Source organism: Pterocles gutturalis, unplaced genomic scaffold, assembly GCF_000699245.1.
Source record: "Pterocles gutturalis isolate BGI_N339 unplaced genomic scaffold, ASM69924v1 scaffold2719, whole genome shotgun sequence".
NCBI lineage: Eukaryota > Metazoa > Chordata > Aves > Pterocliformes > Pteroclidae > Pterocles > Pterocles gutturalis.
Genome location: NW_010130311.1, coordinates 21,581 through 45,322, shown reverse-complemented (window position 1 = coordinate 45,322; position 23,742 = coordinate 21,581). Strand labels below are relative to the sequence as shown.

The following is a 23,742-nucleotide window of genomic DNA, read 5'->3' as shown; positions in this document are numbered from 1 at the left end:
AAGACATCAGTGCTCTGGTCACCAAGACCTTGGTGACTGATGGGAGGCTGGGACCTCCCGGAGGGATGCTCCATGTGCGGGGTCACCTTACCTTTGACACAGGCCTGGACCTGCCCGTACCACTCCCCGCAGCTGTCACAGAGCAGTGTGAACGCCGTCTCCTTGTTGCCCATGACGTACCCCTGGGCGCAAATGTACAGCAGCTCGTCCCCCATTTCAAAGCCTGTGTGGCCGTGCAGGATGGTGTGGGGGAAGGACGGCGGGTCCCCACAGGGCTTGTCTGGAAAGAAAAAAAAGAAATGAGATTGTAGACACCTCGCGATAGTCTTTAAATGCAGCGCTAATGGCAGTGCTAAAAGAGTTACACCCCAGCTGAAAAAAGTGACCTCCAAGACACGCAGAAGGAGAAACGTCTTCAGCAAGCACCCTTGCTGCTTGGCTAGAGTCTACTTTGAGGACACCATCAGCACAAGATCTTACAAATACCATTTCCATTGACACCAGTTCATGCCTAGGGTTTTCAATGGGCAGGAGTTTGGACAGAGAAGCTTTTTTTTCAATCTACTTTCTGCAAAAGCTCAGGCTTTCCTGCTTTTGCCCCAGGGACATTCTGCAAGATCCTTGTAAGTCCCAGCTGCAGCTCTTCCTGTCATCTACCCACTTCTGACCCTGACATAGGTAAATACATGTTTATTTAGAAATACCATGTGTTTACGTTGGCATTTGTTTACCTCCTAGTGAAATAAACATCCTATGATAAATACCCATGCTTTGTGAAAGTTCTTTTGGATCAGCCTGTTAGAAATTGGCTGATAGACCTGGCTAACCACTTCTCGATCGGGTACACTGAAAAACATCTGCCACAAATTTCAGGGACACGCTACTGAAGTCAGAGCTTTGAAGTCTATTCTCCGTACTGTACACATCCATATATACTGCCTAACACCTTCAGAAGTTAGTGGGAATTTTGCACACACGTACTGACAGAAAAAACAAGCTCTTGAAGCTACACAAAGCTCAGCTTATGTAGGGTCTTAGGGAGGCTTGGCATCCGAGGAAGCGAGGAGCAGTTAGCAGCTAATGCCTTTCCTGTGAACTGGTCGGATGAATAGAGATTGATGTGGATGAAAGGAATAAAAAAAAATATTTTATTGCCTCACAGGCAGGCTACAGACCCCTGCATTTCATGGACTTTTTTTAATATAGCTACTTCCATGGGTACAAATGAGAGCTGTGTATCTGCTCTGAGGGAAGTATTGATCCCAGGGATGTATGGGACAGTTGTGTGTCAGAGGGTATTCTTATCTCCAAAGCCTCGCTTCTTAATCCTGTGGCCAGAGGAAGCTGAAAAGTAACACTGACATTAGTTAAATACATTTACCTCATGGCAAACACATTCAAAAAGCACATTTTAACCTTCCAGGAAAGCAGGAAGCTGAAGGGAGCTTTACTGTAAAATTTGGCAACATATGGTAACGGAGACTAATGAGATCCTGAAAGAGAGATCCGGCTGATGTGTGAACGGAAAGAAAAGTGGAGATTTTAAAAGATGTTCATGGATGAACACTGTCCATTGAACTTTTGGATCTCTCATATGAGACTTTGTAAGGTCACGTCTTTGCTGCAAAGCATATTGAGTGACAGCACGGACCAGATGAAGTGCAAGCTGGTACCTTGCAAGGATGCACTTGAGTTCCATTTTGCTGATGTTCTCTCCCGTGCAAGATGTACGGGAATTTCCAGGGTTGCAGCATTTTACGGCGCCTCATCCTGCTGCCACCTCAGTTGCTATGACAATTCCTGCTCAGCCTTTTGCGCAACCTGCTCTTTCTGGTACACATACAGAAGTGACATGGGCACATCAGCTCATCAAACCAAGCCACTTCTGGGGACAACCAGCAGGTTTTTGTCTGGGGCCTTTGTACCGGGAGGTGGCAAAGCTTGGGTTTGTTTGGAACTTGTGCTCAGTGCTGGCACTCAGGCCATTTTCTTGCTGGAGGAGAGGAGGCAGATCTGGGCCATGAAGTGTGACAGAGGATGTGTTGGCAGCAGCTCGTCCTTTGGAGGAACAGCAGTGCTCTTTGTGAAGGCCACCACAGAGGTTGCCTGGAGCGGTGATGAACATCAGCTGCAAGGAGCAGACTCAGCAGAGCAGGCGACCTTCTGGATGCCATCGTATGCAGGTGAGATGTTGCAAATCTGAGCCACATATGGACAGTGAGGCCAGACACCTAACAGGGCTCCATACGTTGGTCGCTGACCTGCAGTGAGCAAGCATGAATGAGGTTATGCAGCGAGAGAGCACAGGCAATGTGGAGGCGCACAGAAGATCCTCATGTCAGCGGTAATTTGGCACAGACTGTCTCTTGGAGTGAAAATTGCCACCACAGTCAATCAAGAACTCAATAGACGTGGGTAGAAATCAGGATAGAGTCAACATCTGACAACGGAACCGGAACAAGTGGCACAGCAAAGATCTAAGTGTTGAGCACGGATGTGTTTGGGCTGGTGATGACACTGGTTACAGACCTCTTAGAGACTCATGAACTCTTTGTCAGAAGGAATGGAAGATGTCTCTTGTTATTTGGGTTAGCACATTCAGGCATGATTGGCTTTTAGGAATTATGGCCCCTCTGAAGAGTAGCTTTAACTCCAACCGTGTGTGGGAGGCGTTTGTGACAGGTGGTTTCTGGCAAAGAGTCGACACAAGTCACATTAAGAACACAGCACCCTCGTCCCCAATCCAGGTTCCTCCAGAAGCATCTTCTTGATGTAAACTACAAGCATCACAGCAGTTTGTAAAGATTTTTTTTTTAAATGTCTTGATAAAATACTGTCTACAGAAAGGATAGCCTAAGATTAATGCCAAAAAAAAAAAAAAATCAACATGAAAAAGATGGAGATTTCAGCTTCCATGCCACCTGGCAGAACTGGGAATCTACTGAAACCTGATTGTCTACAATTGCTACTTTAACTGTGTACCATGCTCTGAAAGCTGACATGAAACATCCTCTTTGACATAAAACATCCCCCGTTACAACCGCCCAATTTAGCAGAGTTTTTCCAGAGAGACCACTGGAATTTATAGGATGTCACCTCGCCATTAAGAAACTGGAAAACACAACTCTCAGCACTCAGACATGTGGAAGATGAGTGTGGATGTTTGTTTTTCTTTTTGATTGCAGAAACACTAAAGTATATGGAATTTTTCCTTTTGGATAAAAATACTGAGTACAAAGAACCAAAACTCCATCATAACCAATATAAGTGCTGCTTGTAAGCTACCAGTGTTAGGATGCCAATACCTCTTTCATCAGATAGGGCTTGTAAGAATTTTTTTAGTATAAATGACACCACCAGGTAGCTGGAAATTAACTGTTGGCTATATGCAAAGCTCTGGAAAAGAAAGCTGTAGCAACGAAAAATGAAAAACTTCATATCCACAGCAAAGCATAACAAATGCAGAGAAATGGTTCAAATATTGGCCAAAGTAAATTGCAGTTTGATTGCTCTGGTAAAGTACATTTAATATATTTGCTGTAAAGAACACACTAATTTCTTTTTTTTTTTCTCACTGAGGAAAAAGGCAAACTGAAATATGTACACAAGCCATCAAGCTTTGATGGGGATCTGGAGCCAGTGGTCATGTTTTTAAGTTGGATTTGCATTTACACTGTATGCCATTACAAGCTGCTGCCTGTTTAGTTTTTCTATGGTGGCAGCAAATCAAAGCCTTATGGAATAGAGATCTTACTTGTTGCCTGTAAATATCAGTGGGTCACTGAAAGAAAGAACCAGTAAAACTTGGGAGCTATTAACAAAGAGATCTTTCCTTTGTTGCATTTAAAAAAAAATTACAAGAATGGGAACTGAGAGGATGATATACGTATGAAATTGAATGGCATGCGGTCCTACAAAACAAATGACTGGTAGGAAAAATTCCAGCCTTCTGGTTTTTTTTGCTTCATCTCTTTTTATACTTTGAGGTATTTTCTTATGAGCTTTGATAGAGAACAAATACAGACTCTGTGGGCCAGATCTGACTTACGTGTGACTTAGTCCATTTTCTGAATAGGCAGAATCTAATATATTTTTAGGTAATTTTTGGCATTCATGGCTAAGAGAGAAACTTTCTGATCTCAGCAGATCCTGAGCTGGTACAGTCTTCCTGACTCTAATGGCTGCATAAAACATTGGTTTATGAGAAACTGAGAAGGCTCATTTCTCTGTGCCGTGAACAGTGCAGCTATGCTCACAGCATTCATAAAACATTGCAACTACAGATTTCCCTGTCAAACATAACTCTTAACACCAATTCCCCATAAAATAGAACTCAGTAGCAAAGGCTGCTGTGATTCTGTGTGTACAAACAAAATCCATTGCAGAAGTACAAACAAAGGTCTCTCTCTCTTCAGGATTTGGATTTGTAAAAGCCTGATGCTATCAGCACAACCCAGAGCGCTTGGTAGCATCTGATTGAAGCCCCGGCCGGTGAGGCATGCTGAGGTATACGCTTAAGCAAGTCAACTGAACCCATTTGCATGCTAAATATTAATTGAGTAAAGACTAATTGTAAATCAAGAAGGGAACTTTGTCACGGTTTGTATCAGAAGTTTCATGGTGGTTCAAGATGCCCTTTGCACAACCCTAAGAACTGAAAATAGAGTTGTGAAGAGTTATGAGCATCAACCTAGTTTCTAAAGAAGAGAAGGCTGATGTGACTGTTCCCTCTGTCCATCCTCAACTTTTCAGTCTGTCCAAGCCTTGGGCTGATTTCAGCCAAATCTGACAAAGAGGAAGAGCTGCTGAGCATCTGTTCATTTTGGTACCAGGAGTTGAAAAGAGGAAAGATCCAAAGCCAGGCATCTCTTTCCATCAGGATGTGCATAGGCAGGGCTCAGCTCTTCCCTGTTCCCACAAATGCTGCTGGCCAGCTGATTGGCAACACGTACAAGGGGAAGAAACAGCATATTCATACCTCTAAGGCAGCGACAGCACATGTTGCCTCCTGCCAGCCAGCCGTGCTGGGACACAGCGGGGAGCTGAGAGTGCTCTGAAGGCAGGGAGATGATGGGGAGAGGGTGTGGTTAAGAAATCCTGGAGAAAGAACCACATGGCTTTCATATGGAACTGGAGATAATTGGCTGGATGGATATGGAAGAAATGAAAGGGTTTGCGGTTATTGTGGACATGGACGTGAGTCTTAGTGTAAGAAACCTGGGATTTATCACCTTCAGCAGGGCAAAGCAACTTGCTTTTTGTACTGGATTTCAATACAGAGGTCTTGACACTTATGTTTTACTGCATTATAATTGAGATTGTATCCGTTAAAAGCCATGCTCACCTTTCTGTAAGAAAAAAGTACTCGGGAGGTTTCAAGTAAGAAACAATTAATTAATCATAACCTAGATGTGTAGTTATTAGTCACATGCACAAACCAGCAGAACAGATACACTATGTCCGAGGCTGCAGTGCAGGGTTTGATGATGTTGCTTCTTACTGGATATTTACCTCCCAAAATTGAAAGTGGCATCCATGAGGATTGGGATGTTCCTTCATCAGTCAATTGCTTTGTGTTGGTTTATGTGTTACTGTGTGTTACACGTGTGTGTTCAGGTTATTTCCTTTCTGGACTTTTCTCTCTTCGTACCAGTGCCAGGCTAGGTGCTGCCACACAGCTTAGCTCAAGCCTCTCTATTCAACCACCAACTCTGCATACAAAGTCTTTCATCTGTTCTAAGAGAGGGGACCTTATTGTCATCCAGTCCTGGGTAGGACTCCTTTCCAACAAGCACTGTCATTCTATGTTCTTATCTTCACCCTTACTGCCCCTTTACCATGAGCAGGAACCAAATGCAAATGGCAAACGCAGCTCGTTCCCCAAGACCCAGCGTCTCCGTCTAAGCTCAGCGGCAGCAGGTGGAGGGACACAGGGGAGCACAAGGGCACAATGGAACAATAGTGGCCAGAGCAATGATTTCAGCCTCCCACAGCTGTCCCACCCACCCCAAGGTTTTTTTCCAAGGGGGGGGGGGTGATGACAAAAGAGAGTTTTGAAGGAAGACAATGAGAGAGTTCTGCAGATGTTTACAGGGAGCTGCTCCTAGATGTGAGGGGCAGCATGGAGGAAAGCACAAAGGTGCTTGTGTGACAACATGAGCAACTGGGCGACGGAGCTGGCATCGCTCACACCAGCACGGAGACTGGAGTTGAGATTATGAGGGTTATTTGAGAGGATGGCCAAAGTCAACGATTTTTGAACAACTCTGTGCACATCAGCTATGCATCTCTTTGGCCACATTCCACTTCAACCACATTTTCATTCCCACTGCTGCCACTGACTGTTTATCAAAATGCCCCCTGAGTTGTGAACTTATTATTTCTCAGTAAATGCTACCTGCTGGCCCCTGCTTTTCCTGGAAATGAGGTGCGAAACTTCACTGTGGACATCAGCGATCTGTTTCAGGGGTTCCCAAACTTCTTTACACAATCCTGCCTATCAGTATTTATTTTTTTTTTGCCTTCAGACTCCATCTTTGCTTGTGGGTTGAACATCAAAAGGTTTAAGTATGAACTTAAATTGGAAATAATTTGGTTTTCCAAATCATCCATGATAGATCAGAGTCCCTAGCAGGTTGGTCTACACTTGTTAACAAAAAAAAAAAAAAAAAAAAAGGAGGCAATGCAGTTATTTGCATACAAATGTTGTATACTGATAGATATGCAACAAGATGTCATTTTGTGGTTGGAAGCCAGCTTTCTGAGTTCCATTCACTTACAGTGCTGAGGATGGGAGATGCTTCAGGCATCTCCATTATATTGGTGCCAGATACATTATTTTCCATTAAGCATGTTCTGTGAACACCAAAATAGGTTATTTGAGATCAGTAGTGCTGTTTGAACTTGCTAAACTGCAGCAAAGACAAAAGATAATGCGATTTATTTCCTGCAACCGATGTCTTTGTAGCAGTTGGCTCACTTAGCGGGCAATTACTAGAAAGATTTATCCCTTAACATTCCCTCTTTGCCTCTCAGCAGCAGAAAAATGGAAGGTAAAACTTTAAATGTTGCAAGACAGCGATGACTGTGCATTATTTCAATAGTATATCAGTGCTGACCTTCATCCTTTACACAAAAAGCATCATATTGGTCATTCACAAAGGGACCGGTTTCAAGTTTAACATCAATGGCTTTCACGCTCTGCTGTTTGCTGCCCGTCTTTCTGCATATAATTGTCCTAAAATAAAGAAGAAGAAGAAAAAAATTATCAGAAATCTTCTGGAGTTGTATAGGCAGGTGAAATTTGGAGATCTTTTATCACAGTAGTCAGGCTGTAGCCTCAGCTTAACTGTTAGAGTTGGCACATAAGGCATTAGTGTGGGAAGACCTATGAAAAAAAGCCAATAGAGAATTAGAAGTAATTAAAAAAATGTTTGCTGTAGATCAGTCCAAGGCATAGGAAGAAATAAAGAATATTTGTCTTATAATATCCCGTAACACTTGTAAACACCAGACCAAGTCCCAGAGTATTTAAGGCCACCTTCTGCTCTCACATTCCATCAATGCAAACTTCCACCAGTGGCACCTGAATAAAAATGAATAGAAACCCCAAGATTTGGTCTGAAAGATTACAAATCAGTAGCATTTTACGTTAAAAGACCGTGAAGGTTGCATATTTAACTGCTCAAAAGCTAACGCTGGCAAGCTAAGAAAATCTTAAGTTCTTGGAAGAAAAACTATCTTTTTTTTAACAGTAAATCCACACCTTTGTGTAAATTCCATTCCTACTGGTTGGGTACTCAGCAGTACCTACTCCATCCTGTTGCCCTTCATAGGCCTGAACAAAGGTGATCAATCTGTATTTGGTTTTACAACTCTATAGATGTTCAACATGAAGGAAGAGATTGCCGATTAACTCTTCACTCAGCTGTACTGGTTGCTTAAAACTAACAAATAGAAGACAGTTTGTTGTAGAAAACACTGGTTTTACTGTTACACTGAAGGTTACAAAGGCTGGGGAAGCAAATTCAGCCCAAATTTTTGCAGCTGGATATTAATGGTGTGGGTTTTATTTTTTGTAGACACTAGGTTTGTGGAAGTGTTGCACAGTCAGTTATTCTAGCAAAAGCAAGACAAAAATGCTTTCCACAGAGGAAGCCTTCCAGTGGAGGAAATTCATCATTTTCTATTGTGCAATGGTTGAACTAATTTTGCCATCAGTCCCACACTCAATTTGGGGAATAAACTAAATGTTGACTAACTGCCCATTCACTGAGCGTGGAAAAGATCCAGTGGGAACCCAGGATTTGATCATGCACTTACATCCTACATAACAATTGATTTACACAAGCAGGCTGAACTATGATGGTAGGGACCATCTTCATTCTGGCATGTGTTAGCTTTTGAGCAGTTAAACATTCAACTTTAATGTTCTTTTAATGTAAACAAACAAAAGCAGCATGAAAGAAGCCAGATGGTGGTGGTCACGCGTACGTACCAGAATGGTTCCTACCACACTTCTGCTCTGGAAAATGGTGGGATGTCATCTCCTACTGGAAGCCCCTTTATGACTTCATATCAAACATCTTTCTTTTGTAAGGAAAACACCCCGTGATTTTTTGGGGGGTCACTTGAAGGACAATATTGTCCATACAAGTTTAAAATCAAGTTCTCTTACAATTTAAAGTCTGAGTCCTCTAAGTCAGTAAACAGGCACTTAGACAAAGTGACTTGATCTTCCAAAGTGAGTTCAGATGACTAGGAGAATCAGGCCATCAATTAGAAATTTTTTAATGTATTCACATATTGTTCCATGAAGTCTTACAAGACCTTCGTGAATGAAACTGTTATGCCTCCTTTCAAAAAGCAATTTGCCACCCTTCATCTTTCTAATAATCACTCACTCAGGTACCTGGATCAGTTATGCCTTGCAACACTGAGCAGACAGATATTGCCATGTCTTTAAAAATGTGTGCCTTTTGTCTCTAATTGTGTACTTAAGACTTCAGACTCTCTTAAAAAAAAAAAACAAAACACAACAGTTTTGCAGAGTGTTGCCATGATAAAATTCTCATCTCTGAAAACCTGGCCATACTCCTTTTTATGCTCAATCAAAGAATAAAATTCCTGACACAAGAATAAAATTCCTGACACTTGGAAGCCTCTCTTGAAAACCTTATCTTGAATTTTCTGATTTCTAATTGTGATTTCTAGCATTGCCATGCTGAAATAAAAACTAAAAAAAGGCATAATTTTTTCCTACTCTTTCCAGCACCCCACTGAGAAGTTGTGGAAATGTGTCACCTAGTTCACTTCTTCACTATTTTGAATTGTTGCACTAGGGCATACATCATGGTTGAGAGAATGACACAAACTTTGTATTTTCTTTAGGGATACAGCCACCTACCCAGCCATTCAGAAGAATGTAGTCATGATGGAATTTTAATGCCATTTATTGCTACTTTCATGTAATAACTGCACTTAAACAGATGTGCTCATTAGTCAGCATACATTGTAATCTGATGCTTAGAGCAGTGTAATGCATGATTTTGTACTTTGTTTTTAAGAAACAGATGCAATTTTATTTTTCCTTCTATGGAGATCTCTTATGAAAGCAGACATGCTCAGAAGAAACAGAGTTCAGACTCCAGAACATCCATAATAACCCTCTATATTTAATACATACACACCTGCTGGAAGCATCCATGCATCACTGAAAATTACACTTACATGGCCATGAACTCACAATCACAGCATAAAAATCAATCAATCACACATACTATGACACAGATGGTTCAAGTACCATATACTATCAGTAAGGTAAAAATAGAGCTGGGAAAGGAGGGGCTCTGGTGGTGTTGACAGCAGCCCCTGCTCTCTGATGGGAAGTGGGAGGGTGCCTGATGGTGTCTCCTTCGGTTCCTTGACAAGCCAAGCCAAAAACTACTGAGAATCTTCTCAGTCCACTGCTACCCAGCCTAGAAGGACAACCTGCTTCATGATGCCTCTTCTCCTCTCAAGGGAGAAAACAAGAGACCACAGAGACTCTGCGCTATGTTGAATCTCAGCTTAATTTCTGCTGTATGATTCGATTCATCCAACTAAGAACAATCAACAGTCCTTCCTCTGTACCTACCCTGAAGGAAAGATCAGAGGCTGGACAAGTTGCTAATTGTTTTCCTGTGCCGTGACTCAGATATTACATTTATCACGAGCACAAAAGAGGAGAAGATTTAATATATAGCACAATAAGGTATGAGCCAGACTTCCCATAACCTTCCACTCACTCTTGTGCTGGTTAAATTTTTTCTAATCTATTATGCAACCAATGAGTAGCTGGTATATGTTGCACTTCTCCTAATTCCTCCGCTCAAAGAAGGAAATAGCAGAAAAGCTGGCATGAATAGTATTGATTTCACAATAAGCCATAATATGCCATTATATAATATATATTATTAAATATTCCATAATGATATACTCAAGCCATAATAATGATACTTAATTTTATATATTGTATATATGCATGTATCATAAAGACATATAATAAATACAGAATATTTATATATGTTACAAATTTTGTTTATAGTAGCATACACTGATATTGGCTTCTGCTTTCTAAGATAACTACATAGCAATTTTATAATGCTTGAACATTTTTCAGTAAAACCAAGTTAAAACATATGGAGTTAACAGCTGAGTTTATATGACATAGTGTGATCCATCAGCACAGAAACCAGTAGGTGGGACTGGGATGTTTTGTAGTCACTACTTTATATACCAATTGATAGTCAATAAATTCACTGAACTGAGTCAGAATGGTCTTATGACATTTATTCATAGGAGGAATATGAACTTGCTTATGAATATATTCAACTCAGAAGAATATCATCAGCAACGTGTTAGCTGAGGCGCTGTGAAAGTCTGGCTCATAACATAACTATAACAGACCTTCTCCTAATTAGAAAGTTAAAAACTTCATCACTTTTCTCAGTCAAGATAAATCTTTAACATCCTGTGCTAATTTTTTTCATGGGTCAGCTTTACTGCTTGTGTTTCAGTAACTAGGTGAGAGAAAAAAAAATCAGTAGTTTGGAAGCCAAACTAGAGGATTTTTTATTCTTAGTCTTTCCCTTCTGTACTTTGGGAAACTGCAAATTATAAAGCTGGCTCTGATGAGGAATAAAATATAAATGACATGTTCACTATTACCAAAGGGAAGAAAATTTCCCTGAAAAGTCATGAAGGGAAGCACAGGTGGGCTTTGGAAAGTCCATTGACTGGGAACTATAGAGGCTAATTTTGGCTGGATGGGACCCAAAGAAAGCAGCTGCTAAGTGTGACATGAAGACATTCCAACAGCAATACTGCCACTGGAAATGTCAAAAGGAGGTCTTAGCGAGGCAGAACCAATATCCTTTAGATTCTTAAAAATATACACCAAAATGCAGCCTTTTGTGCTGAAAATTGTACATACGGCTACTGAAATAGTAAGGCCTCTGTTCATTACATAAATATGGCCCATTCACGCAGATTTTCATACTGTAGCCTAGTATGAAAGGTTTTATATAGCCATTTTACTATAATATCGTTATGTACATATAATTTGAGCATTCTTAGTGCATGCAGAGGAGAATCGTTTTGCTTCCCGGCCTGGACTATTTGGGTACTCAAAGACACATCAAGTGTCACCACAAAGTTGGTTTTACCCAATTTCATTTTACGGGCTTCAGTTTAATCTGTGGCTTTTGTAACACGTTACTGATTAGTTGCCAAAGGGTTAAAAAAAAAATACAAAAAATATTTGCTGAATGCTATTAAGTTACAAAGAAGTTCAATTCTCAGACAAAAGGCTTTCAGACAGGACAAAACATTACAGAGATTCTAAAAAAAAGGGCAAAATATGTGAAGTTCTTTTGCATATTAGAAAATCAACCTCATTAGAACTAACTGGCAAGTTAAAATCCTCGCATTAGTTGCTCTTGTGCATTTGCTTACAGTAAGCATATCTTCTTTTTATGAGGCTAAACAAACTGATCACCTTTAATCACTTCTGATAAGAAAGGTGATTTCTTAAACCAATCCTAGTCTGAGTTCATCCCTTCTGAGCCCAGATGCCAAGAATGACATCGCATGGTTTGACACGGTGTCTTATCGGTGCCTCGTTCAAGCCCTTCGGTATCTTTTTTTCACAAATTTTATGTGAGTTATTTTATTTTACGATGGGCTCACTGCCATCCTGTGTTCCATGACTACACCGGGCTCTTTCTCCTGGTCTGCCTTTTCCAGCTTAAGGCAAAAATTCCTATAAGTCTTCATGTAATACTGTTCTATTGCACCCCATTTCTGTGACTCCATCTCTGATACTACTCTGAGGACTGTCATGCTGCAGTTCAGCAGATGGCACGTTGGGTGCTTGTCCTAGAAAATCAATCAAAAATATTTTTGCTTTTGTATGATGCTTTTCCTGAAAATGTACATTTTCTAAAAAATCCTTCGATTAGTGGGGTGTCTGTTTTACAAGAACCATGGCTGTCATACTTTGCCCATGCAGTCTTCCCAGGTTGTGCCAAGAAGTGATTTGCATCCCTCCCCAGAGCTGATGCAAAGTGGCTCACGTCCACGCTGCTCCATGATATCATCCCTTCGAGTAAACTGGCCATGTCCATACATTAAATTCAAGTCTCTTGACTGAGCTTCATGTAGAAACACCTGTTCCTGAAACACAATTACTTTGGTTTTTCTCTGTATGAGCTTTTCTGAGATGATGGAGAAGAAACAAGGAGAAGACAAATCCACCTTCGAGCAGAGCATGCCACCAGCTGTGGGACCAGAGCTTGTGACATGAAAGCATTTCAGAGTGCAAGACCTCCTCAGACAGTTTCATAAGCAATTTTCACATTTGGAATTGGACCATGGCCTGTCAGCTATGTCTGGATTTTTCTCTACCTCATGCAAATTCATACGTGTTATCATTGGGCAGCAGAGCACAGCCTTGAAATGAAACCGAGAGCTTGCCAAACTGACGTATCATTGGGACTGCTTCTCCGCTTTAGCATGGACACCTGGATAGATTTCACGAGACCCACTCACAGGTGAGAGGACTGGCAAGGGTTAGCAGCTGACCCTTATTTCATACTTTGGATATTGCTTTCGCCCCCTCCCCAAGAAATGTGCTGTTGTTACCCTACTGCCAGGTGCTGTGCAAGTCCCATACAGTAGGCAGAAGAAGAAGTAGGTAGTATTGTGAAATGTCATTTTCTGAGCCTTATTATTCCCTTTCCCACTGGTGTCATCTGCAGTGAGGGCCCTGTTGTGTCTGACACTGTAGAAGCATTCAATAGGAGTCAGTGCAAAACCCGAAGAGCTAACAAAAGGAAGGAAAAATAGAGATGAAGTAATTTTCCTAGCAGCAAACATCTGGTCTGTGGTCAGTCAAGAAAAGAACCCCAGTCTTCTGACTCCCACAGCAAGGCTTATTCTAGCTGACTCTGCTTGCTCACTCCAGAGTTATCCCCTCCAAAACAAATCCTCCAGGGACTGGGCAGGAACCAGCCCAGGGCAATTTAATGCAACGGAACAGGTTGACAGCCCTGGAGGAGGTCTACCATAGAACAGAAAGTCTACGCCAAGCTTCAACGCCCTTACAGACGGGATAGATGGCTTCATTCTTTTGTAGACAAATAAGGAATGGGATAGGGAATAGGACAGCTTCAGCTTTTCAGTCCTAGAAAAGTGAGTAAATTTTCTATTAATATCTTAATACAAGCTGTCGAGGATGTTTACAATTTCTAAAATAAATAGCTGCTTTCTAATATTCCGGGCACAGGCCTAATCATAAGAAAAAAATGTGTCATGTTCACTTTCCAAATTTCAAAAAAAACCCAGAAATGAACATAAGACCCCACAGGACACACAGCCCAGTGCTGCAGAACTTGGCACAAGCTTTTCCAGGACAAAATCTGAATTCAAAAGATAGCAGTGAGAGCCCTTCAGAGAACTCTGACACCTTTTTTCATTTATATTCTGGCAGATAACTTGCTGGTTTTACTGACTCACTTGTCTGACACGCAAATAAGTTGTAAGAGTGTCATTTTCAGTATAAATAGCTATTAGGGCTCATCTGACAAATGGAACCTGCCTAATGACATTTCATTTCCTGAAATGTGACAATATTAAATGCTTTATAAGTTACACATGTCAGGACTGACTTGTAAACAGCTTACTTCTGGGCTGCTGGAAGAAGTTACCCCTATCTGTGGCTCTTCTTTCCAAGTTCCCAAGCTCTTGGACCTGCCCGTGACTCGCCTGTGCAAACAGCCCTGAACTCTGAATGGGGTTGGTCTGAACAACCGAAAGTGGAAGACAAGAAACACCCTTATGCCTGTGAAAGAGGCTCTGTCCCAGGGCTGCTCCAACCCCAAAACCACACAGTTTATTGTCTCTCTGGATTTGCTGGCAGGGATTTATTTGTTTAAGCAATTTCCACCCTACATCAGTCAAAGTGAAGCATATTTGTCGAGACCTGGTGCTTGGGCTAGCCCAGTTTGCAAGGACTGAGGTGGGTTAGAGAATGCAAAGCGAGCATCTCCACCAGCAGAATGGTGTCTTCTTCCACTAGCATCACCCTCTGCACAACAATGTCTATGTGGTGGAAGGAGGACTGAAGCGTGTCAGAAAATCTGCAGCACTATAAAGGCTTCGCTCACATAATTAGTGTTTACTTCTACTGACAATGTCTAATCCATTTTTCCTCAGGGGAAAGACTGTGATACTTTCCAGGCACCAAATAAATAAACCAAACTGCATTCTTCCTGAAATTAGGAACTTCTTTTATCAAGTTCCCTCCTATTCATCTCCTTTCTGATGTACACAGTCCAAGAGGATATGGGAGAATATTAGACTAAATCTCTGTGATCTGCACTGGACGCCAGGCAGCTGCTGGGAGGAATGCAAGGTTTTAGATCCAACCTATAAAGTCCTGAACAGTTTTGGACCTGGCAGACATGGGGATGTCACTTCTCTACCTGGGCCATGCCATCACATTCAAAGATGTGGAGGTCCATCAAGACAAATAACACAACGTGTGCCCAGCAAAGAGTCCTTTATTTTGGAAATAACACTGACCTATATGTGTGTATATATTTTTGTATATATTTTTCATATTCTCCATCCTATTCCACAAGCACTCTAGCAACTTCTTCATTTGCTTGTTCGTTTGTTTTTACTACAGCTGCAGTCTGACAGAGGTTTTCTTTGTGTTGTCCGTAGTGATGTCCTCATATCTCTCCTGGGCTGACAGAGGTAAATCAGAACCCTACAAGATATTTGCAAGATGGCATATTCCTCCTGCATGTATTATTCTTGAACTCCTTTTGTCATAATTTTGCCCATTCATCTAAATCCCTCTGAGAATCTTTCTATTTTACTTGAGCCTGTCCAACTTGAATAACTTTGTCTCAGTCACATACTTTGCACTTGACTGCTCATTTCCTTCTCCAGAGCTGCATTAACGAACAGTGAAACCCGGACAGCCTTTTTAGGCATTATACTTTTCCTGTTTTTCCCCAGAGCCAAAAATATCCAGTTCATACGTTCTGGTGCTTGCCCAGCCATGGGTAAAATAATCCCAGAGAAGAGAGTACTAAATTCATGGAAACTCTGGAGGACGGAAAGTTGGAAGGGATGAAAAAATCTTCCTTTCCTTCCCATCAGTAGGATGATGTGTACATTCTCACATCACCACAGTGTGATGTGTACAGTGCTATCACTGTATTCAATTTTGACATTGAAGATATTCAGGGATAGATCCACAACTGGTCTGTTAATAGTTGTAGGTCCAGTGCCTGCAGGAATTAACTGAGGATCTCTCAAGACTCACTAGTGGTATTGCTTAGATAAAAAAGGGACAGTTTCTTCTCCTACCCATCATTATTCCTTACTTCTGTAATACAGACACTGTATAAAAGAACCTGTACAAGTTTGCCATGCACTTCTTAGAGATGGATAACTTTGCTGGCTCTTCAGCCTGCATGACATCTCAGCAACTGGCTTAGGAAAATAATTTTGGGGTTTAGATCACTGTCTTATATCCTGAGAGATTTCTGTATTTTTTTAATGATGAAAAGTATATACAAATAAATCTTCAAACAAATTTTCACCTGGAAAAAAAAGTCTCAACAGAACAAGTTGCTTTTGCTTAAAGTTGTTTAAATATCACCTTTCATTAGTAGTAGCAATTTTTTTGTCCTTTGGAAACTTTATCACTAAAAATACACAAACACCCGTGGCTTACTTAAATAACTGGTAACTGTCACAAAATCCAAGAATACACTAAAGTTTGGGAACTTGGAAACAGTATCTTGATAAAACAAAACTTTATCACCATTGAACATTGACAGTAGATTAGATATCACCCTCTAACTCATGAGAACTTTGTAAAGGGAATGAATACATATTATGCTAAGGCTGTGGCTGGAAGGCCTGCTGAAGGAAAGATCCAAGACAGAAGGGGCTTTGGATCTCTCATGTTCCTCCTGGTCAATTCCTGGATGGTCCCAGCTTCAGCTGAATGAGACATTCATACCAACCCTCAGCTCCTCCTATTTGATTTTTTATATTAAATTGAATTTTCTACAATTTGGTGTCTTTACCAAATATGAAAGCGTTCAAGGATGAGGCTTTGAGCAACCTGGGCTAGTGGGAGGTGTCCCCGCCCATGGCAGGGGGCTGGAACTCGATGGTCCCTTTCAACCCAAACCATTCTGTGATTCTATGAAGCCTGTCTACCTGCTCCTGAGGCACACTGTGAAGACCTTAATTTTGGAAGAGACTGTGCAGTTGGGATGTAGGTGCCTGGCCCGGTGCAGTGCCACATAGCTGGACCCATGCAAGACTGGAATGAGTCTGAGTTAGCTTGAGTTGGCAAGCCCTCATCAGCCATGGCAGAGTGGCGTGGTGGCAGGGCCATGCTGGTTCTGGCATACAGCTAGCACCGATGTGGATGTTATGTTCTCAAAATCTGAAATTTCACTGAAAGTCATTGAGACTTCTGGAGTCACCTGAGCTACCTCAAATGATACAATTCAGCACATCAAGTGACCAGTTCCCTGGCGGGCTTTCTCTACAACCTCTCTACCACTTGTGCATTATCATATCTAAGCACATCTAAAGTCATACCTATTGAACATGCCTCCTGTCTATTCTGACATGAGTAAATACCACAGATAGATCCGTGGTTTCCATGAGAAGCTCAGTTTGCTGAGCTTCTTGTGGAGTAGAGAAGAACAGAGTCTCTGGGAGCACTGACATGAACTCCAGCACTGTGTCCTCAGCCTGCGAGCTCCTCTAGGGCTCAGCACTTATATATTTAACTATATGTCATGATGCTTGAATTGTGGCCAGTGTTTCTCAGTAACATTCTCAGTCAAGGAGGAAAACTTGCTCGACAGCTGTCATTCATACTTCTCAGGAAGGGTTGTTGTTCTTACCCCATGGAGCCACCAGCAAGCCATCCCGTGGTGCAGCCAGCGAAAGAACAGTCCAGAACAGCCCTTTTCAGTTCTTCTGCAGTTGCTAAGCGAGCACTCAGGTCAACACAAGCTTTCTCAGCTTCAGCTAAATCCAGACCCTGAGAGTTGTTCTTGGACTCGAGTGCAAACACTTTCCCTGTAGCACCAAGAAAGGACATGTCACTCATCATGATATTGGACTCAATAGGTATTCAACAAAAATATTGCAAATTATCACTAAATAAGGTCTTCTTGCTTTTACTAAGCTCATTTTAATGAGCAACCTATTTCTTGGAATGAGCAATTTTATCACCACTCTAAGTACCTTTGTCTTATCTTTTCTTTTTGTTTTGTTCCTCACCAGAAAATCAGGTATGGCTATGAGCCCCTATGAGAAGCTGGTTTTGCCTCTATAGGTCTGTGCTTAAGATCTGGAGAGAGGAAGCATGACACTCTCTCAGATGCACATATACAGTCAAAGTCAGAACATCTCCTGTAGGCTACAACACTGGAATTAATTACCACACATTTTACAGTTACGTTTATAACAACTGCATCTATAAAGTAAGCAAAAATCCAAAAGCCAGTACTGCAACCCAGTCTTCCATGTCAGAAATAGATTTATACTTATTCCCTAAAATCAAAATGACATAATTCTATGGCAACTTGTGCCTAAATGCCACTGCAAAACCACTTTGTGTTCATATCTTTCCGGAAAGATAGACAGAATTTTTTTCTTAACGGAAGGCTTTTTTGAATGAGCATGAGAACATATTTAGCATAACAATTTCTTGTGTAATTTTTATTTTCAGTTCAGTTTATTTTACTTTAACACTGCAAAAGCTGTAAGGGTGAAAGTCAGAGGTTTTGGCATCTGGGAACAGGGCAGTTGAGGTTTTGGCAATGAAGCTTGAGAAGTTATTCAGTTATGGAACAAATACATTAGCTGTATGTCTCCAGAAAAAAGAAATAAACAATGAGACAGTTTACAGTGCTGATATTTAAATTGCCGTATCTTCTTTCTGAAGACAACATCCCTCAGAATACCTTCTAAATTTCAGAGGTACAGACTGAGGTTGCTTGCAGGTGCAGGAAGACAACTGTTAAGCACTGTTCATTCAGTAAATGCCTGGAAACACCTATTATGACTTATTTCAAATGTAGATTAGTGGCAGTGGTTACATGAATTCATAGCTTCCAGCACATACCAAGCATCCACTATGTAGCTAGCGTCACACTCATAGGGTATATTGACCAATATCAGGATGCCTTCAGGCTCATTTAGCCTGATTTTGTATCAAGTGCCACCCCCATCACTTACTATTTCAACAGATTGATAAATCTGAATCTAATCCTAAATAGAGGGAACTGATAGAGGGTAGGGCTGTACCGAACAGCTTTTTGTTCTCACCTGTGCACTGAAAGAATCACAGTATTCCAGCAAAAAATGCAAGTTTCTTTCGAGTAAATATGCTACTTGTGTTTACAAGAGCTAGCAAGCGCAGATGGGTCCTGAGGAAGATCCCTGCCTTGGTGGGAATTCTACATGCGCACAGTAAGAGTTATCCTGAAGCAATTTAAATAAGCGGGACAAGCAGTCCCATACAAGAGTACACAGAGCCATTTTCTCAGACATTTAACAGTAGTTGACCAAGGAATGCAACCCAGAAGCACAGATCAGTGTCCTAACCACTGGAACATATTGTCTCTTGATTCTCCACCATAACCAATACCATGAACTGGAATTAGACCAGGGGAGTTTACACAGAGCAGTGACAAAATCAAGCCTCTACAGTCCTAAGTGCCAAAATGTCAGGATTCTTTCCAAAATGCCCCAAATAACGCACATGAGACTAATGCAGGCTGCTGTTTCTAAAGCCATTAATAGATGCAGTGAGGTATGCACGGTGTAGGGAGACAGATAAGGTAAGCAGAAAGATGATGGCTTGAAACAACTATTCTTAAGTTGTGGAGCAACTTTTTTTTCATAAAGGTAAGCAGGGATGAAGTGTAATGCTTTACTGAGGTTTTGTCCCAAATAAAAACTTGTCTACATTCTACGTTTCACCATGTGACTGTCTGGACTGAGATGCATCATCAAAAACACACAGGGCAAGTTTGTGTAGCATCTGACTTAAATCATAACTGTTAGTTTGCCATGGCAGTCACCTTTATTTTCCAGCTACTAGTATTTCAGTTAGAAGACTTAAAGAAAGGAAAATCATTAAGGATTGAATTCCATCTAGAGATAATCAGAAGAAATTCAGTTCATCATTTAGTCTTTTTACCAGTAGCAATTACATTTGTAGAGGAGTTTAGGTAGCCAAGGCTGAGGCAGCTTTCCTTAACTAGTTACGTGTTTGCTAGTACTTAAGACAAATTAACTTTTTACTAGAAACTCTGAAGATGCTGGTTCAAAACAGGGTCTTGTCCTTCAAAAAGGAATCTGGGATGTCCAAATTATGTAGACAAACAGGTTTTAGGGTAAAGCTAGGAAGGACTTACTGGTTGGGAAAATTACAGTGAACTGCTTTAGAGGAAATTCTGGTTAGCCAGAAGCGGATAAAGAAGGCTGAGCTGCTTACCAGACTGACCTGGGGATCTTCTCCAAAGCTTTAGAAGCTCTATGACTATCTGCCCAGTTTTTAAGGCGTGCACTCCGGTATTTGCCTAATTTCTTACTTAGGAAACATAATAGCAAGTAAGGTTCACTTACTGGATGCTTGACCAACAGAATAACTGGATCCCCAGAATACTGAGCTGTGTCACATTACTGAGGGGCATTTACAGGAAAAAAATACGGGAGACATGCTAACATGGTAATAGGAAAAATACAAAAGCACATCCAAACAGGAAATCCCCTTAAATAAAAAAGACTACAACACTGAAATTGAATTCTGCACCTTACAGTGGCATGGCTAACGTGCTTGAGATGTTCATTTACTGAGTACTGAATTTTTCTCACCTTTTATCACAAAAGTTGTGTCATTTTCAAGCTGGACATCCAAGGGTCCTGGTTAAATATTTGTAAAATTCTTATCACTGCTAGTTGTAATGAAAGATTTCTTTAAAAAAGGTTTGTCTCACATACTTTACAACAGCACAGGATATTGTGATATTACAGAATATTGATTATATTTTGATATATTGATGAAAGAGTCATTTGTATTATTGTTCGGCACTAAAATGTTGTAAACAAGCGACAGCCGAATATAGTTTTAACTTCAGAGTACCCCAATATATTCTGATTGAAAACATGCCCATAGAAGCCTAGATCTCAGGGCTTCTAGGATTCACTTTTATCCCCTTGTTTAATTCTTGCATAACCAGACTGTAGATTTCCCCCAGTCATTCCACCATCGAGTCCAACAATTCATAGTTGGACTAAAGCATGTCTTTTCAAAAGCCATCCAGTCATGATTCAATGACTCCAAGTAATGGAGAATTTACAGCCCACTTTACAGTAAACTGTTCCAATGGTTCGTTACTCTCACTCCATCTTCTTTCCAGCTTCAAATTTTGCTAAATTCAGCTTCAAACAACTGGACCTCACCATGCTTTTGAGACTGAAGAGCTGTCTACAATCAGATATACAGAAGCACCAAAAAGGGACTCTTCAAAAATAAAACCAGTCTAAAACCTGTTTCTTTGTACTTTTAGGAATCTCAGTGGAATTAGCAGAATTTTCTTGGTTACCAGCAAGACAGAGTTTGGTTAATTAGATACAACAAGAAGTTCTTCTGAGGCATACTGGCATGGGTCAAAGCCTACTGAAACAAGTTCAAATCAAGCGGGATTTTCATCATGCTTGAAGAAGAAACATTAAATTGCATGGCCAAAAATATACTTTGAAATAAAAATCTCTCACAAATACTATAAAGTGAAAGCACTATCAAAGGCATGCCCACTGTGCTGATCTCATGACACCATACTTACTAGTTCCAAGGATAAAACCTAGGTTGGTTTCAACAAAATAAAAGTGGTGAAAGATGTGCAAATTTGAAGTCTGATTTATTTTTGCTTAGATGTTAAAAACTTCAAATTGAGGCAGCAAGAGTGAAGGAAAGGAAGGTCAGTTCTGTACTTCAAGAGCAATTTAATTTCCATTTCTATGGCTGTGTGTAACAATGGCCGTGATTGTAATAGTAACGTTGGAGGATTTAGTAAAACTGTACAATTACAGACAGAGATTTGGGCAATTACCAGTTCTGCTTAGCGTTCATGAATGTAGAATTTATTTCTGTTAGAAACTAAAGTGAATGATGTCTTATTTAATTCAGATTGCTTAAAATATCACATCATCAGAAAAACAGCAAAACTGGGAGGTCACCTTTGAGTTCCTCCTCAGCTCAATTCAGTTTGAGTTTAAATTTTAATTTTTTCTACAGGCTTTAGGATCAAATAGTTGGAATTGTTTATGTATTTATTTCTGCAATATAGAAACATATGTGCTGTTTTGCAAGTGGGAGTGTGAAGTGCTTAGACACCTGCTACTCAAATGCAAGTGTCTAGAGAAAGCAGAAGAGAAAAAGCATCCTTTTTTCCTTTCCTTTACAAAAAGTGTGCAAAGTAAGCCAAAGAAAAGAGTATAGTAGGTTTTTTCCTACCTTTGACATCAGACGTGGTTCTAGGTCAGAAGGATGCAGCTCAGATCCTCACCTAACTGAACCTAGCACCTGCAACCTCTGCGGTCACTAGGGATGGTCACTACCAGACGACTGGCTTGACCAATAGGTCACATGTAACCCAAATTTAGTCAAGAGACCAGCTTCTCTCTGGAACAATTAGTAAAGTTTTGCAATTAGCACCTTTTTTTTCCCAGCCCAGGAGTGTCTTAGTAAGGTGGATGAATTGCCATCATTCTCTGCTGAGATGCTCTGTCTCAGAGCAAGTGCTCTGCAGAAACCCATGGTTCATACACATGGAAAAGACAAAAGAGGGAGTAAAAAAAAAAAAGCAGAGGTGTCTCCTGTGCAGCACGCATGAAGTAGCATCCCTGTTCTCCTACTCCAGTGCAAATGCAAATAAATTCCCCAAAGCCTGCATTTGCACTGGTAGAATTACGACCCATCACGATAACTGGTATTATTCCCCAGTAACTGCACTAAAAGTAGTGGCACACCATGGTAAGTCAGAGCAGGACTTCTGTCCATCTGACCCCAACCTCACCAGCTATGAGCAAGCATATTTCAATCGTCAAAAAACCTGCAAAGTGAAACAAAGCTAGCTTTTACTTCAGCATTTACCTTGGTCTGCCTGGAGTCTCTGCACTCCAGCAATATGTGCTGTGCTAAATACTTGTCAAAAAACACCCATGCAGTTTCAAGGCTTTATACCTTCACTGGACCTTGGCGGTCCAGTTCTATTCTCCACTCTTTTTCATTATTTGTGTCATAATAAGCGAAAGTCTTCCTTAGGGAAGAGATCGTAACCAGTTTCGGAGGTTTGCCTGCAGCAGAGGACAGTCTGAACCTCACAGGGTTTTTACAAGGTGAATTCCAAATCCCTCCAGCCGTTTGCAAAACACTCGGTTACTCTTAGTTAAAAATAACAAATACACACATACATGTGTCACCCAGAATGGTCCTGTGGCACTCAGGTGACATTTGCATGTATTAGAGAGCAGCACAATTGTATTTTCACCTACAACTTACGGAAAGCAGGTTGTTTCCTGTCTGCATCGGGCCAGAATTTGTTATATACGAAAGTATTAATCCTGTTGCATACTATGTCAGCCTACACGTAGCAGTAAATTTTAAAGTTCACACAAAGTGTTTTCTCCTGTATCAACATACAATAAGCCAGATAGTTCATAGGACAGTGTCACAGTGGTTTCTTGAATGTGAGGAGAACACACTGAGGAGCATGTTAACAGAGGACTTGTACTTTTTTCACAATGATACTTAGAAGTTAAATAAAAATGGAAAGTACAGTGTTGTAATAATGTTTTACCTTCAAATATTCTGCCCTTTAATTCCTACAATTGCTTTACCATGTGTGAAGTAAATTTGACAACCTGTTGAATGACAGTTAAAATCTGTCATGAACTCTGCCTTAAGATGATCTCCAACATTTTTACCCTTTCTCTTTTAGAGGATGTCTGTTTAGGAACCAAGATGATGTCATTAATTCTACGTAAATAAGACAAACTGGGAGGTGGTCTTGAAAAAAATAAGGGAATTCTTCAGACGAAGCACTCTTAGCAAGGGAAATTAATTATTCCTGTCCTGTCCCC

The 23,742-nt window shown here is 40.8% G+C and overlaps 1 protein-coding gene across 1 annotated transcript in view; it reads right to left on the bottom strand.

Annotated features, from left to right (window-relative positions):
- Window positions 1–23,742, bottom strand: part of SUSD5 (sushi domain containing 5) — a 34,235-nt gene that overhangs the window by 9,069 nt on the left and 1,424 nt on the right. The window contains exons 2-4 of the mRNA XM_010080160.1: window positions 17,487–17,664; window positions 7,119–7,237; window positions 92–280 (exon numbers count right to left, since the gene is read on the bottom strand). Of these exons, the coding sequence (XP_010078462.1) occupies window positions 92–280; window positions 7,119–7,237; window positions 17,487–17,664 (486 nt within the window). The remainder of the gene's footprint in view (window positions 1–91; window positions 281–7,118; window positions 7,238–17,486; window positions 17,665–23,742) is intronic.